Source organism: Perca fluviatilis, chromosome 13 (genome assembly GCF_010015445.1).
Source record: "Perca fluviatilis chromosome 13, GENO_Pfluv_1.0, whole genome shotgun sequence".
Taxonomy (NCBI): domain Eukaryota; kingdom Metazoa; phylum Chordata; class Actinopteri; order Perciformes; family Percidae; genus Perca; species Perca fluviatilis.
In genome coordinates this window covers 14,909,049-14,922,697 of record NC_053124.1, presented here as the reverse complement: position 1 = coordinate 14,922,697, position 13,649 = coordinate 14,909,049, and the positions used below count along the sequence as shown (strand labels likewise).

General features: G+C 40.6%; 1 protein-coding gene across 4 annotated transcripts in view; it reads right to left on the bottom strand.

Annotated features, from left to right (window-relative positions):
• The window catches only part of LOC120571216 (calcium-binding mitochondrial carrier protein Aralar2), a 49,336-nt gene extending 37,308 nt beyond the window's left edge, over positions 1–12,028 (bottom strand). For all 4 annotated transcript variants that reach the window (XM_039820022.1, XM_039820023.1, XM_039820024.1 and 1 more), the window contains exons 1-4: positions 11,897–12,028; positions 10,870–10,923; positions 10,581–10,723; positions 4,910–5,025 (exon numbers count right to left, since the gene is read on the bottom strand). In XM_039820022.1, the coding sequence (XP_039675956.1) occupies positions 4,910–5,025; positions 10,581–10,723; positions 10,870–10,923; positions 11,897–11,908 (325 nt within the window). In that variant the 5' untranslated portion in view covers positions 11,909–12,028. The remainder of the gene's footprint in view (positions 1–4,909; positions 5,026–10,580; positions 10,724–10,869; positions 10,924–11,896) is intronic.
• Positions 12,029–13,649: the final 1,621 nt, after the last annotated feature.

Sequence of the window (13,649 nt, the reverse complement as noted above, 5' to 3'; positions counted from 1 at the left end):
AATAATACAACCAGCATCATCATCATCATCACTCGAGCGTAACGATCGCGTCATTCACGTGCATATTAAGTAGCTCCAGAGAGTTTGGTTTGTTCAGCCAGCAGGTTTACAAGAATTTGTCAAAATTTCCAGATTCCCGGCAACCTAAGATAAACAGTTAGACTACAAACCGACAGCTTTTGTTTTAGCTTGTTTGTAAAAATTTGCTATTTGCAGAGTAGAGCTGTGTTTGCGTAAAACAGCGCGGTGGACTGAGCAGATTGAAATATCGCTTTCTACATGTTTATGCCGGTCTACACTGGTGAGTGCATTGATAAGTATTGACTTTCTACTCACGAAGGTTTAATTGTAGCCTATTTACAGAAAAGAGACTAGCGTGAGTTCATCTGCCCCAGCGGCCGTTGGTAACTCTGTATCGTTCCCAGTCAGGTGCTGCTTTTTTTAACCTTTAACACACACACACACACACACCTCGGCTCAGCTGTGTGTGTGTTTTAACACACACACAACTCGGCTCAGCAGTGTGTGTGGAGCTCGGGCATTGCTCTACAGAATCCCGGAATGTGAATAGAGATGTAAATACAGGGGGCTGGGTTTTTGCTCTAAATGCTTGAAATGATAAATAACAGAGCGCATTTTTTCCTCTTTACATTTTGTGAATTCATGATTATTCTGCGGGCTTTGGCAGCGGGCCGCCAGTTGACGTTGGCTGCTCTACAGCGACACTAGCGGCTGGCTGACCAAATCGCTCTTCCTGCCGGGGGTATACACGGGGGATTTGAATGGGACTTATGTATCGATACTCGCGGCTTAAAAATCGATACTTTCTTGGGGGAAAAAATATCGATTTATATTGCAGAATCGATAAAATTGCTCAGCCTTAATTGTTATACATTATAACTTGGATTATTTTTACGTTATTAAGTAACATAAAATGGAAGCACTCAAGTACAATACAAGTACTTGTAAATGCACATGTATTTTTCAGTTCCTACAGCTCAATGCGGATAAGACAGAGGTACTGGTTGCTGCTCCAAAAAAAGTTGCCCCCACGATCTTGCAATATATTGGGCCTCTTTCATCTGCTGTCTGCTCCAACCTGCATAATTTATGTGCAATATTTGATAAATCATCATCGTTTGACACCCGTGTTAAGCAGCTGACCCGATCTTGTGTTTTCCACTAAAGAAATAAGTAAGTAAACTGAAATCTGTAGTTTTAACTGCCGAAATTGAGATGCTATACATGTCTTCATCTCATCCTGCGTTGACAACTGTAACACACTTTTCTCCTCACTTAGTAAGTCTGCTCTGGATCATCTTCAGACAATGCAGAAAACTGCCGCAAGGCGACTCGCTAAGTCAAATAGACGGTCTGATGTTACCTCTGTACTCACTAAGTCTCTTCCCTGGCTGCCTGCTGCATATAGGATTCAGTTTTCTCACTTTTACGTACAGAGCATTGCATGGTCAGGCTCCCGCATATGTGGCTGAGCTACTTCATCCATATTCGTCAGCTCACTCTCTCAGGTCAAATATGTTAAATTTGCTGTCTGTCCCACGCACACAGCTTGTGATCAAGTGTAGCACCTAAACTATGGAATGCTCTGCAGCCTCCCTTACAGTCTGCTGTTTCTGTGGATTCTTTTAAAAATCAGATAAAGACATACCTGTTTAACCCTTGTGTTGTCCTTCGGGTCCCAGTGACCCGAAGGACAACACAAGGGTTATGTACTTCCGTTTACTTTGTTGAGAATTGCTCTCTAAACAAGGGTTAATACAGCACCTTAGTTCTTGTTTGTACAGCATTTTGGTCAGCTTAAACTGTGTTTAAATGTGGTCTAGAAATAAACTTTACTTACTTACTTTACAAGAAACAGGGTTTAGAGAGCAATTCTCAACAAATTAAAGGGAAGTACATAATCCTTGTGTTGTCCTTCGGGTCACTGGGACCCGAAGGACAACACAAGGGTTAAACAGGTGTTTGGTTGACATGTATACACCTGGTCTGCCCTTTCAGTATTATTGTGAAATACTGATTGTGTATTGTGTCATGTATTATTGTTTTTGTGTTCTACCTTTTAAAAGCACTTTGTGACTCATGTCTGTGAAAAGCGCTTTATAAATACATTTTATTTACTATACTTATAATGAGGCTAAAACAAAACAGCTTTTTCTGACAAATCCTTTACAATTATAGAATAACAGTTGTGTTTTGGTTTTACAGGCTACCCACTTTTAAGGCTAATGACCACACATTAACCATGTATAACTTCACCTCCATTAAAATCCTCTCCATGTTCTCCTTGCTGTATGTTCATGTTTTCATAACAAACAATTATCAAATACTTCTTCCTCTTTAAGTTTGCTCTAATAAAAGACCTCAAATCTGTCGGTAGAAAGTCTTGTGAGTCAGGTCTTAACAAACAGCATGTGTTTCCTATCTTGTGGTTAACATTAGTAATGATTTGATTTTAGCAAAAATAAAAATGTCTGATTGAAAAAAAGTGACTGATTTGTGACAAAATGTCAACGTCAATCTCCAGAACTCAATTCTGCTCTGATTGAGACTTTAGTTCCTCAGCTCTAAAGCAGTCTTGAATGACACATGGCAGAACATGTTTGAGCTGTGTAGGCTCTGTATTCAGAAGGAAAGCCTTTTCTTCTCACTTATGTTCCTCTGCCTGAACCCTCTAAGCCTCTGCAGCCAGCGGAGTGGAGAGACACTGAACATGAGTCCTAAATTACAGCCTTACTAAAGAAACAAAAACAAACCAATAGAGCGACCTGTTTCTTATTACCAAACAAGCCACGGCGAACGAGTGGAGAAAGGAAAAGGAGGAAAGAAACACTTTTTTTTATAAAGACAGACAGGGAGAGAAAAGGGAGAAAGAGAAAGGTATTTACTTCAGCTCAGCCTTACCTTCTGAAGGAAGACAGCTTGTGCATTGTTTTTTACACTTTAATGAGGCAATAAATATACAGCCTTTAACTCTTTAAAGGAGAGGCCGCTCCAGAGCCCGCCGTTTATATTATCAGCTTTTATAGACCTGTCAACACTCAGTCCTCTTTAGCTTTTTTTTTGTCTTTCTGGCTGAGGCACAACTGCATTTCATATGCCATGTTATGTTTTTATTAACTTGACATTCCACCAAATTACGCATTCATTTTTTTATATTTATTTATTTAAGTGCTAAGAATTCAGAGCACTGTGCCGCCTGTACTTTACAGAAATTACTCAGGCTATTATCAAATAAAAACGGCTTTATAGAAAAATGAAATAAAATAGAAATCAGAGTACAGACATTTATTGCATGGCAAAACAAACAAGCCTTTAATGCAACGTAAGCTTCAGCTATTAAGGTTTTTAATAGTTAATAAAGAAGGGAGTTGTTTATTTTGTGCCTTGGCGAGGCTCTTTCATCTGATGAACAGCAAAGAGGAAAAGAGAGCAGGGGAGGAAAAGGGAGAATTCTGTAATGTATCACAATAAAGCAACTTTGACAAGTCTATAATCTCAGTCACAAGTTGTTTGCTTTTGGCGAAATGGTAGCCCAATGCAAGTGGCAGACACTGTAGTCAGTATTTGTGCATGGCATGATGTGTGGTATGTTTTTCATGCAATTTTCCACTTGTATGTGAGTCTCATAACTCACAGGCATTGGTATATTCATTAACCTTTGGGAGACGCAGAAAAACAGCAGACCTTTTAATTGCCACCAAGACAACGTCACTCTAAATGATCCTTTTAAATATGAAAATTTACATATGTGCATATATAATCACCAGCAATGATCTTGCACCCTGTCGACAGCAACAATTAAAATGAAATTCACTTACTCTTCCCTGTTTGTGAGCGGCATGTGTGCACTGCATTTCAAATCAGGCCTAATGTGCTAACGCCTCGCACACCTACAGAAGGCTGGCATTAGACTTGTTTAAATCAATTAGGCAAATGTGAAATAAGCAATGAGTACAAATGTCTTCCCTTTTCACCTCGAAGCTTCCAGGCATCAGAGTAATGGTGCCAATCACACACACACACACACACACACACACACACACACACACACACACACACACACACACACACACACACACACACACACACACACACACACACACACAGCTACCCACCCCCTCTTCATCTACATCTCCATCTTCTAGTTGCCCTCTCTACCTCCAAACCTAACCTTATCTTCTTTACAGACAAGATACAGTACCAAGTACAGTATTTTTGTTTGTGGATGCAAACAGAATAGATGAGCGAAGATCAGACCCCCACAAAAATAAACAAGGAGTCTGTAGGAAAACTTCTTCAGTGGTGTATTAAAGAGGACCGCGGTCAGCTCTCTGTCAGGATTCGCTGAATAAGACTTTGTTAAATGTGGAAATGCAAAGAAACAAAAGCAGTGTTGAGACATGACCTTTTATTTTAAGTTACATAATCGAGTTATTAATCTTGAAAAATCCTCACCTCTTCCTCTTTTTATAAAGTAAGAATATGCATTATCTCCGCAACTTGGGTTTCCCTGATTATCCACAAAGAAGACAAGAGGTAGTATGACAGAGTTCTCTTGATTTATGAAGAGAGATTAAAGAGAAGAAAAAGTAAAAGGCCTACAGTATATATGGGAAAGCAATGCTCCCACAAGAGTGGCGGACAAGACGTAATGCATACTATAATACCAATATTTGAAAATGAGCAAGACATTTCTGTATGTAACTTAGGTGACCATTCATTTCTGGGGGATTGTACTTTTGATGCGTAGATAAGAGTTTTGTAAAACACATAACAGCACCTACCGTATATGTACAGTATATGCTAACGGTTCAGTGAGACACTCTCTGCAAACTTGACTACAGTATGATTCTATCTAACCCCGTGAATCCGAGGCAGAGTTACTTACCAAAAGTGGTCATTCCACTGCCTGCTTTATCAAACAGCAGGAAGGCAACCATGTAGAGGGAGTCTGGGGCACACAGCACCGACTCAAACGCTACAAACTCCTGGAAGGAGATCAACCTGAGAGAGGAGAGAAGGGTAGAAAGAAAGAGTAGGACTGTGAAAAGACCGGTAAATGCTGTCATTTGTGATTTATTAATGTGGTATTCATGTTTCAAGTTCCCTGTATAAATACTTAATCAGCTACACATGTGAGACACATAGTCACTGATATTCATTTAGTCATATACGCACATAATACAAACTTAACCTAAGTTGCACTAATAAAATGAAATATTAAATGCAAAACAAGCTATTTTAACACTTGCATTAAACTGCAACCTCCATTGTAATTACTGGCACATAGTGGCAAACCAGCACACTCTAGACAACCTATCAATCTGTGTTAAGCGCAATTCAAGAGGCCTTTTATCCAGTAGTCTGTTATTCCATATGTAATGTCATAAACTCACAGAGTGTGACAGCAAGAAAATAAAACAATTTTAAAAAGCTCAGTGTGTGTTCCCAGTCTGAGCTGGCAGCTGGTATAGAGACAGCCAACTTTACACCAACAGAAAGAAAAATTATTAAATATGAAGTTTTATGTTTTAGTGTGCCATTTTAAACAAGTAGACAGGAGAGGAGGGAGTAGGGAAATGTAATTCCATTCAGTATAAATGTAATACAATATGCGGTTTAGAGTGAAAGTCGAGAGAAGCCAAGGGGGAATTTTTTTTAAATGGGGAACAAATTTGTCTGAATCAACACTGAAACACTGTGTTGAAAGTAAACACAACAGATTCGTTTTCTAATTATACCACTGCCTCTCTGTCCAAGTTTGTCAGTGTTTTGATAAATATTATTGTATCTCCTGTCTCTCCATAGTAACACAAATGCCCACATGCATCATTAACAAGAAAAATAAATAAACATAAACATCGCTATTGTGTGAACCCACTGAGAGCTCCCATGGGAGAGTCCTGCTGTGGGGAACTGGACTGCGTAGTCTAGCCTTTATTTAGGCCCTGGTTCACAGTTGCCACAAGTCCATTATGAATTTCACAAATGGCTCTGATAATTACAGGAGGGGTCAGGGCTAATAAGCGGGTCCCGAGCATCCATCTATTAAACCTATTTCAATTTCCAAGGGGGGTGGGGGGTATGGAGAAGGAGGGGGGATGCAATGATTACATTTTTTTATTAATTATGGTCCTGATGAAATTTAGACGTGTTTGTTTGGACTCTGAGTGTTTCAGGTTTGTATGTGGGTGCTTACATGCATCCTTATACTTACGTATATGCTGAACAAATACAGACTGAGAAGGAGAAGAGCTGTGCACTGACAAAATAATACCAGGAAAAGGGAAATAAAAAATTGGTGACTGCAAAAATGTTATTCTTCCCTTCAACCGTCCTTGAAAAAAACACCAAGAGGCCAAATAGTCAACACAAACGGATCAACGTTTGGTTTCAGTACAAAAAAAAAAAATCATACTGTTATACTCATACTGGTATTATAGTGGTATTATAGCATCAAAACGCTTCCAGAAAATGATGGATGTGTGTGTTGGGAGGGAATAAAAATGTCAGCGTCAAATGAAATCAGCGTTCGTTGTTTCAAAGGTAAGACTAATTGTTTTATTAACTAAGCAGGTAGTTCTTAAGAGCAGGGCCCTGCTGCAAGTAGGTGGAAGGAGGCACAAAAGCACACTGCTGCGACCGTGGATCCACTGCTAAAAACAAAGACAATACCATTTGCCGTTCACGCAGCTGGAATATTATCAAACTTATTTTCCTTATTTTGTGACAGATGTATAGTAGACTCTGAAATTATAGGTTAATGAAGCAGTTTAGAAAAGGTAAAGGCTGGCAGCCTCTAGCTCACCCAGTAAGAGCGTTCACCCTGTGTTGGCTGAGTCCTGCAGCGGCGCGGGTTCAAAACTGACCTGCTGCCCTTTTCTCTCCCCCTTTCAAGTCTATCCACTGTCACTTCATAATAAAGGGGAAAAAGCCCCCAAAAAATTATCTTTAGAAAAGGTAAAGGCTGTAGCGCAAAGACTCTGAGAGCACAAGTGTTCCCAGACAGAATGAGAAAAAAAAAAAGTCAGATTTCTTCTTTTTCACACGCATCAATTTACATGCACACTGGTCGTCCCGTCTGTGTTTTCCCAGACGTGGATGATCAGCATGTTAGTGTAACTGAGAGGGCTGTTGATCATGAAGGGATTGGACCATGGTTTAGACCAGGGAGTCCAGACAAGATCCAGGGGGCATCTCCATAACACACACATGAAACATTCCATGTACTCGTAAGCATTTACACACAGCTCTGTAGCCGGGGATGAAGCTTATGATGGTTGATTAGCAGCGCCATGACGGCTGCAAAATGATTACCATGAGAGGGGGAAGCCGTCGTTTTTGCTATGCAGACCCAACCCCAACGAGACACTCAATAATCAAATCAACAGACAGCCTCTCCCAACCATCAACTGCTATGGCATGTGTCCAGGGCTGCCGGATCCATGCACACAGCCTGGGATGAACTTCGGAGACAGGGCTAATGTGATACTGCAGGATGGCATTTCTTCAGTGTACTTTACTCCACAGGATTTTGTTAAATCTTTTAACAATCGCAGACATATCCATGACATGTATCAGACGAGAGATGTAACACACAAGACATAAAGACTTGATTCTAGCATGTGCTTCTATATATGACAGCTGAATGATGTTTTTGTTAGGATGCCAATGCAACGCAATTTAAACTGTCTTTGCTACGTCTGTCCGGCATAAAAACTCCACCCTATATTCCATATAGTTTGTTTTTATCTTATCTTCGCCACCCGGCTTTTATCTTTGTCTCCTTTCAGCAGGCATCTAGATACACTCCTCTGAACCAAAAAAAAAAACATTGTTTACAAGTAACATAAATGCATGGTGTTGGTTAGGCCCGGCTGATAGAAAGACAGCTCTCCTTCGTTGATAGTAGTGGGAGAAAAGGGCCTAGAGGAGCTTCAATAATCCCCTGTCCCTGGCATCTTGGCATTGTTACTGACAGCCTTCCACCCACCTAGAGCGTGCTTACACACACACACACACACACACACACACACACACACACACACACACACACACACACACACACACACACACACACACACACACACAGATGACTGCTAGCTGCCAGTATCTGTTTGGTTTCTGAGAGTGGACACCCACCAGTACAAGTTCAGAATATCCACAGCAGCTGGCAGACTGCTATTTTCCCAGCACGCTCCCTTAACAAAGTTTTTTTCCTTTTTTTCAATCCTCCAAGAGTCGATGGGGGAAGTGTTTTTTTTTTTTTCACACTTGAACAGATGCTTCGATCAAAATTTCAGAGGGAAGTAGAAACAGAGAAGCAGAAAGGTAGGGAGTCGGAAGGAGCCAAAACGAAATGGAGGGAGCACAAAGTGCATCATGGTATGTGGAAGAGTGTAAAGAAAGATGAGAGTGGAGGAAAAAAAGAGAGGACATAAATAAGTCGGGTGAAAGAGGAAAATCTTCAAACTATCATGTAGCTCTGTATGTCAGTGCACACATACACAAAACGTTTGAGTCCTCAAATCGCCACCCCTTTAATGTCTCTCTCTCTCTCTATCTATCTATCTGTCTCTCAGTCTCACCAGGAGCAGCGAGAATAAGAGGGAGAAAAGTGATTTCCACATAACAGATTGTTACGACTGTCACTATATCCCCTGATTTACACAGTCACAGGGAGGCAGACAAAATGCATTTTCACTGTTTACATCCCCACACATACACACCAAACCACTTATATACACATTCAAACACACACTGGCATCCAAGTAAAATCTCTCTTACACAGATACTACCCCAACAGAAAAGTAAGCGAGAATGCTGCTACGACCCCCTGCTAAATCTATTACCCCTGACTCATCTTGCTTAAATGGAGTCCTATCTGGCAAAAACAGCAGCAGGCACACTAGCTTCAAATATACTACGATCAGGTACCAACCAAAAGTTATTGTTCACATACATATTAGCATGAGAATGAGCGAGTTGGATGAAAATACAGTTACTAATGTTGTTTTTTTTTGTCTTGCGCCACGTTCTTTTCATAAGGTTTGCACAGTTGAGTGCTTGATTTGTTTCCAGCTACCACGGACGGTGCTGATGTTGCCACATCTCTACTTTTTATATCCACATTTGTTTTGTGTTCATGAGACACAGGTTTGCAGAATAATCATCCAGACTCTTTGTCTCGTCAAATCATTTATCTATCAAAGTTCAGGAGGAAAATAACACATCACAAAGTATGAGCATCATAAGGCCTTTACAATGTCAACTATAAAAAAAACGAATCACATCTAAAGCTAGGTCTAAACAGACTTTTTTCCCTGTTTTGCCCCCATATAATTTCTATTCCCCTCCACAAAACCAAAATGAGGTTTAGATACAAAGCCTGGGGCTATGGGTTCCTAATAGATTTACCCTGATGCCACGGCCACCATTTATCCTGCTCCAAAGCCGCACAATGCAACGGAGTGCTCCTGAATAGCATGGGCAATTACAGTGCATGTGTGTGTGTGTGTGTGTGTGTGTGTGTGTGCGTGTGTGTGTGTGTGTGCATGTGTGTGTGTGTGCCTTGCTCTCTTTTTCCAATTCCAAAACCCCCACTACTCCATCTCAGCGTCCTCTGTGCGCATACACGCACTCACACACACACACACACACACACACACACACACACACACACACACACACACACACACACACACACACACACACACACACACACACACACACACACACACCTTAAAGCAGATGTAATAACATGAAACTACGCAGCCATGTGCACTTTGCTCTTTGTAGAAGCCCAGGTGGTTACCATGGCAATGTGTTTAAAAAAAAAAATCTTTTTTGACTTAGCCTAACATTTTATTACCCATCATTATGTATCATTAAATACATACATATTAATGTAAAAAAAAACAGTGGTGATGGGGATGGGAGGAGGAGTAAGTGTGAAATTGGAGGTGTATCTACAAAGAAGGAAACACCTGAAAGGGGCCTTTGGTGGTTTGATGTCTATTTGCTATATAATTCAAGTATGAACATCCCTCTGTAAATTTTTTACACCAAAGGATTCAGTCACAAGTTTGTTTACAAAATGCAAAATAACACTAGAAAGGTAGTCACATCAGAACAAAGGGATAAATAATACATGTACTGATAGCTTTGATAAGAGTCTTTCATACGCTTACTACTTAGCATTTGGCTTTAATGAGGAGAGATACATTTGTGGCTTAAAGAGAAATACAGCATAGCAATTTCACAGTCAGATCAGCAACTTCTGCCGGAGATATTTTCAAACAGTACAACCCTCATGACACACTCGGTTGTTGATCCTCTATATTCATAATTTTGTAAAATGATTTATGGCTATATTTGAAATCTATATATCTTGTTTTTGTACGACACGTCATAAAATAGCAGTTATTCCATAAGCATACCCTCCAAGGTGCAATGATTATCTAATGAATTCTGTTTCCAATTCAAAGTCTACCAGCATCTTGATTTATGTAAAAAGATCAGATCGGCTAATATTAAAAGAGAAACCTGAGAACACCAACCCATCTTTCTTCTGATCCACTACTCCAGCCAGCAGCTTTGTAGCCTCGTCTGACAGCTGGATGTCTGTGTGGGCATGGAGAAAACGACTCACAAAGTCCTGCGGTGACATGAAGCGCTCATCATTCTTCTTGACGCTGGCATACTGTAAAGAGAAAAACAGATAGAGACACAAGGATTCACGCTGAGCCTTAGAATTTGATAAAAAAAAAGAAACAAATGTGAGTGAAAAGCTCCTTTCATAAGAGGCAAACACAAAAGAGGGGGTAAAATACATAGGTAAAATCATACCTTTTCAAAAATGGCTTTCAACTCGGTGGGGTCGGCCCTCCTAGGCAGAACTGCCTGCAAGACAATACGTAAACTTTTGTGAATATAACTTTCATACACAATGCCCCACTTTGCATCGTGCATCGTTTGAAGAACGCTGTGCAACAGTAGTTCAGATTGTTTTTTTGAATACTTTTAAGGGCCTGAAGATGTAAACATGTCCAGTAATTCACCAGCTATGAGAAAGACTACAAGAAACTCAACATCATTTTGAGTTTGGAACTCATTCTTGACTTTGGAAACACACATCTAAGATTAAATATTCTAAACTCAAGTTGCATTTACAAGCTTTTTATGGAGCTTTTGACTCACTGTATCCCTTTGTGGAACTTGTCCAAGTCACTGAAAAAAGGCAGTAGATTTAGAAAGCTCTATGAAAAGATAGTAAGCGAATGGTTTAGCTCTCAGATTTATATTGTGACCACTTGGAGGGTCCTGAAGTTGGTGTAGTGTCAATTTCTAAAACATACTGGTTGTATAAAACCAATGATAACAACGACAGTACAACTATGTTAAAATGTCTCCTCTTACTGCAGAAACTTCTGGCACCTACATAAGTAGTTAATGGAAAGGATCATGGATGCCACAGCAGGTAGCATGATGCTAATTAAGGTTACCTGCGACTACAACCAGACACAACGGTAAACTGTAGACGAGTCCTGAAAGGAGCAGTATCTTTACTGCACTGTGCATCATAGCTAAAATGACAGAGCTCAGTCAGTTTGACTTAACTAGCAACGTTAGCCGACTGTACATTAATTAGCTAACCGGCTACAGTAAAGCCTCAATGTCATTGCCGTATGGTCAGTGTCAACGTCTAGCAGCACATCCTCTTAGCAGGCTAACCGGCATTTAACGAGCACTCCGGGAAGACATCCTAACCGGCGGAGAGCTCCGGAGGAGACACCCATGGGACCGAGCACATCACCGACAAGGCGAGAGTTCCCAGAGAGAGGAGACACTGAAGTCGAAAACTCACAAATCTTACCTTTGCTGCCATGCTAATCGAGTTCACTGTCAACTAGTCCTCCCAACGCTTCCTCCTGCGTGACGACGTTCCCATGGAGATCACGCGCAGGTGCAGCGAAAGGAGGTTGAAAGAGGATCAGCTGCGCACGTGGTGATGGGGCACGAGAGGTCAACTGGTCAGTGGCTTGTGCGTGTCAGATCCATTCACTGATCCGATAATGTGGAGAGATACAGAGAGAAAAAGAACTCCTGTATGTATCTGTTCTGTACCTACCTTTGTCTTGTATTATACTTGACCTATTCATTTAAAGTGCTATGGAATCTTTATACTGTGTTTAAAATGCTTCTGTCCCATCCCTGGATGTGTGACCATTATGGATGAATTACTGAATGAGTCTACAGGGCGCAGGCCCATGGGGCCCAAGGTGACAGAGGCCCCTATTAAGATGCTCTGTTCGAAGTGACTGTAGGCTATAAGCATTTCTCATTAGGGCTCAGTCAAAACTAGGGCTATCCCAGTCACTTTGTTTAATCCTGATTCTTTAATATTGAGTATACTGTAGGCTATATACCGAGCCTCTAGATCAATTTATCCCATACACAATCCATACTACAGTAAGCCTACATTAAAACAAGTGAAGCAATTTAAATGGCCCTGCTTGAAGAAATCTGCATATTTATTTTGATGGTTTCCTATAATATTTTGTCTGCCATAGTGTTCAACCAACATTTCAACCAAGATTTATCTGTAAAATAGACGGTAAACATGCAAAGTGACAACTAACAATGACGGGGGGAGGGATGCTCTTAGGAGTTGGGGACTTTTTCACGTCTGTGCCCAGGGGCCCATTAGCTCATGATCCATCAACGGTGATCATGTAAACTACTGGACCACACTATCATACTTATCGGTCCATATGTTATAGAAGTTTTGGCTTCCAGTAGCAGTATTGCAAGGTTTTTGCTGCAATATTCACTTCTTTAGCTGTATGGGTTAGTCTTATGCACATTGAGTCTTTACTGTACTAAGGAACAGAGGTCTAGACGTCAGAATAAAAGCCTTAGTTCCTTCCCTACACCTATTCTTTTCTCGCAGTAAATGGTTCCTATACTTTATTTCTAGCTTTTCTAGCCCATCTGTGCTTTGTGCCAGGAGGGAAAAAGGTGCGGAGAGAATTCCATGACTACAAAAGCAAAGGTTAACATTACTCACAGCATAAAAACAATTTAAAAGGGAGCAAAAGGGCTCTAATGGCCCGACAGTCTTCAAAGAAAATGTATTTTGCGCTCAAAATAATTCATAGCTTTTTGCCGGTGGCTTTTCAGCTTCCCGGAGACCCAGCATGAACCACTGTATTTTTCCCAGCAGGCTTTCTGCTCCTCGCGAAATGGCCTTCGCTAGGGCATATCTCGCATCCCCTACAAATATTGACAGCACTGAGTCCATCGCTTATTGGAAAAATGGCAGTAAGTAATGTTTTATCAGTCGATGCAATCTCCACACCTGTATTTTCCCCTGTCATATGACAATATTTGACAAGATTAATGATTTGCTCCTATGACATTTTATTTCCCATCACTGTCAATCTGCCAGCAAACAACTCACTTACTTGTGGCATTGGTGTAGGAAGCATGTAGCAGCATTTGCTTTGCTTGTGTATTATTCATGAACTGCAAAATGTACTTGAAGCATGTAAACTACTAGCAGCTTTGACATGAAACTCCTGACTGTTTATGTGAAAAAAACTTTAAACATTACCTTTAGTGAAATG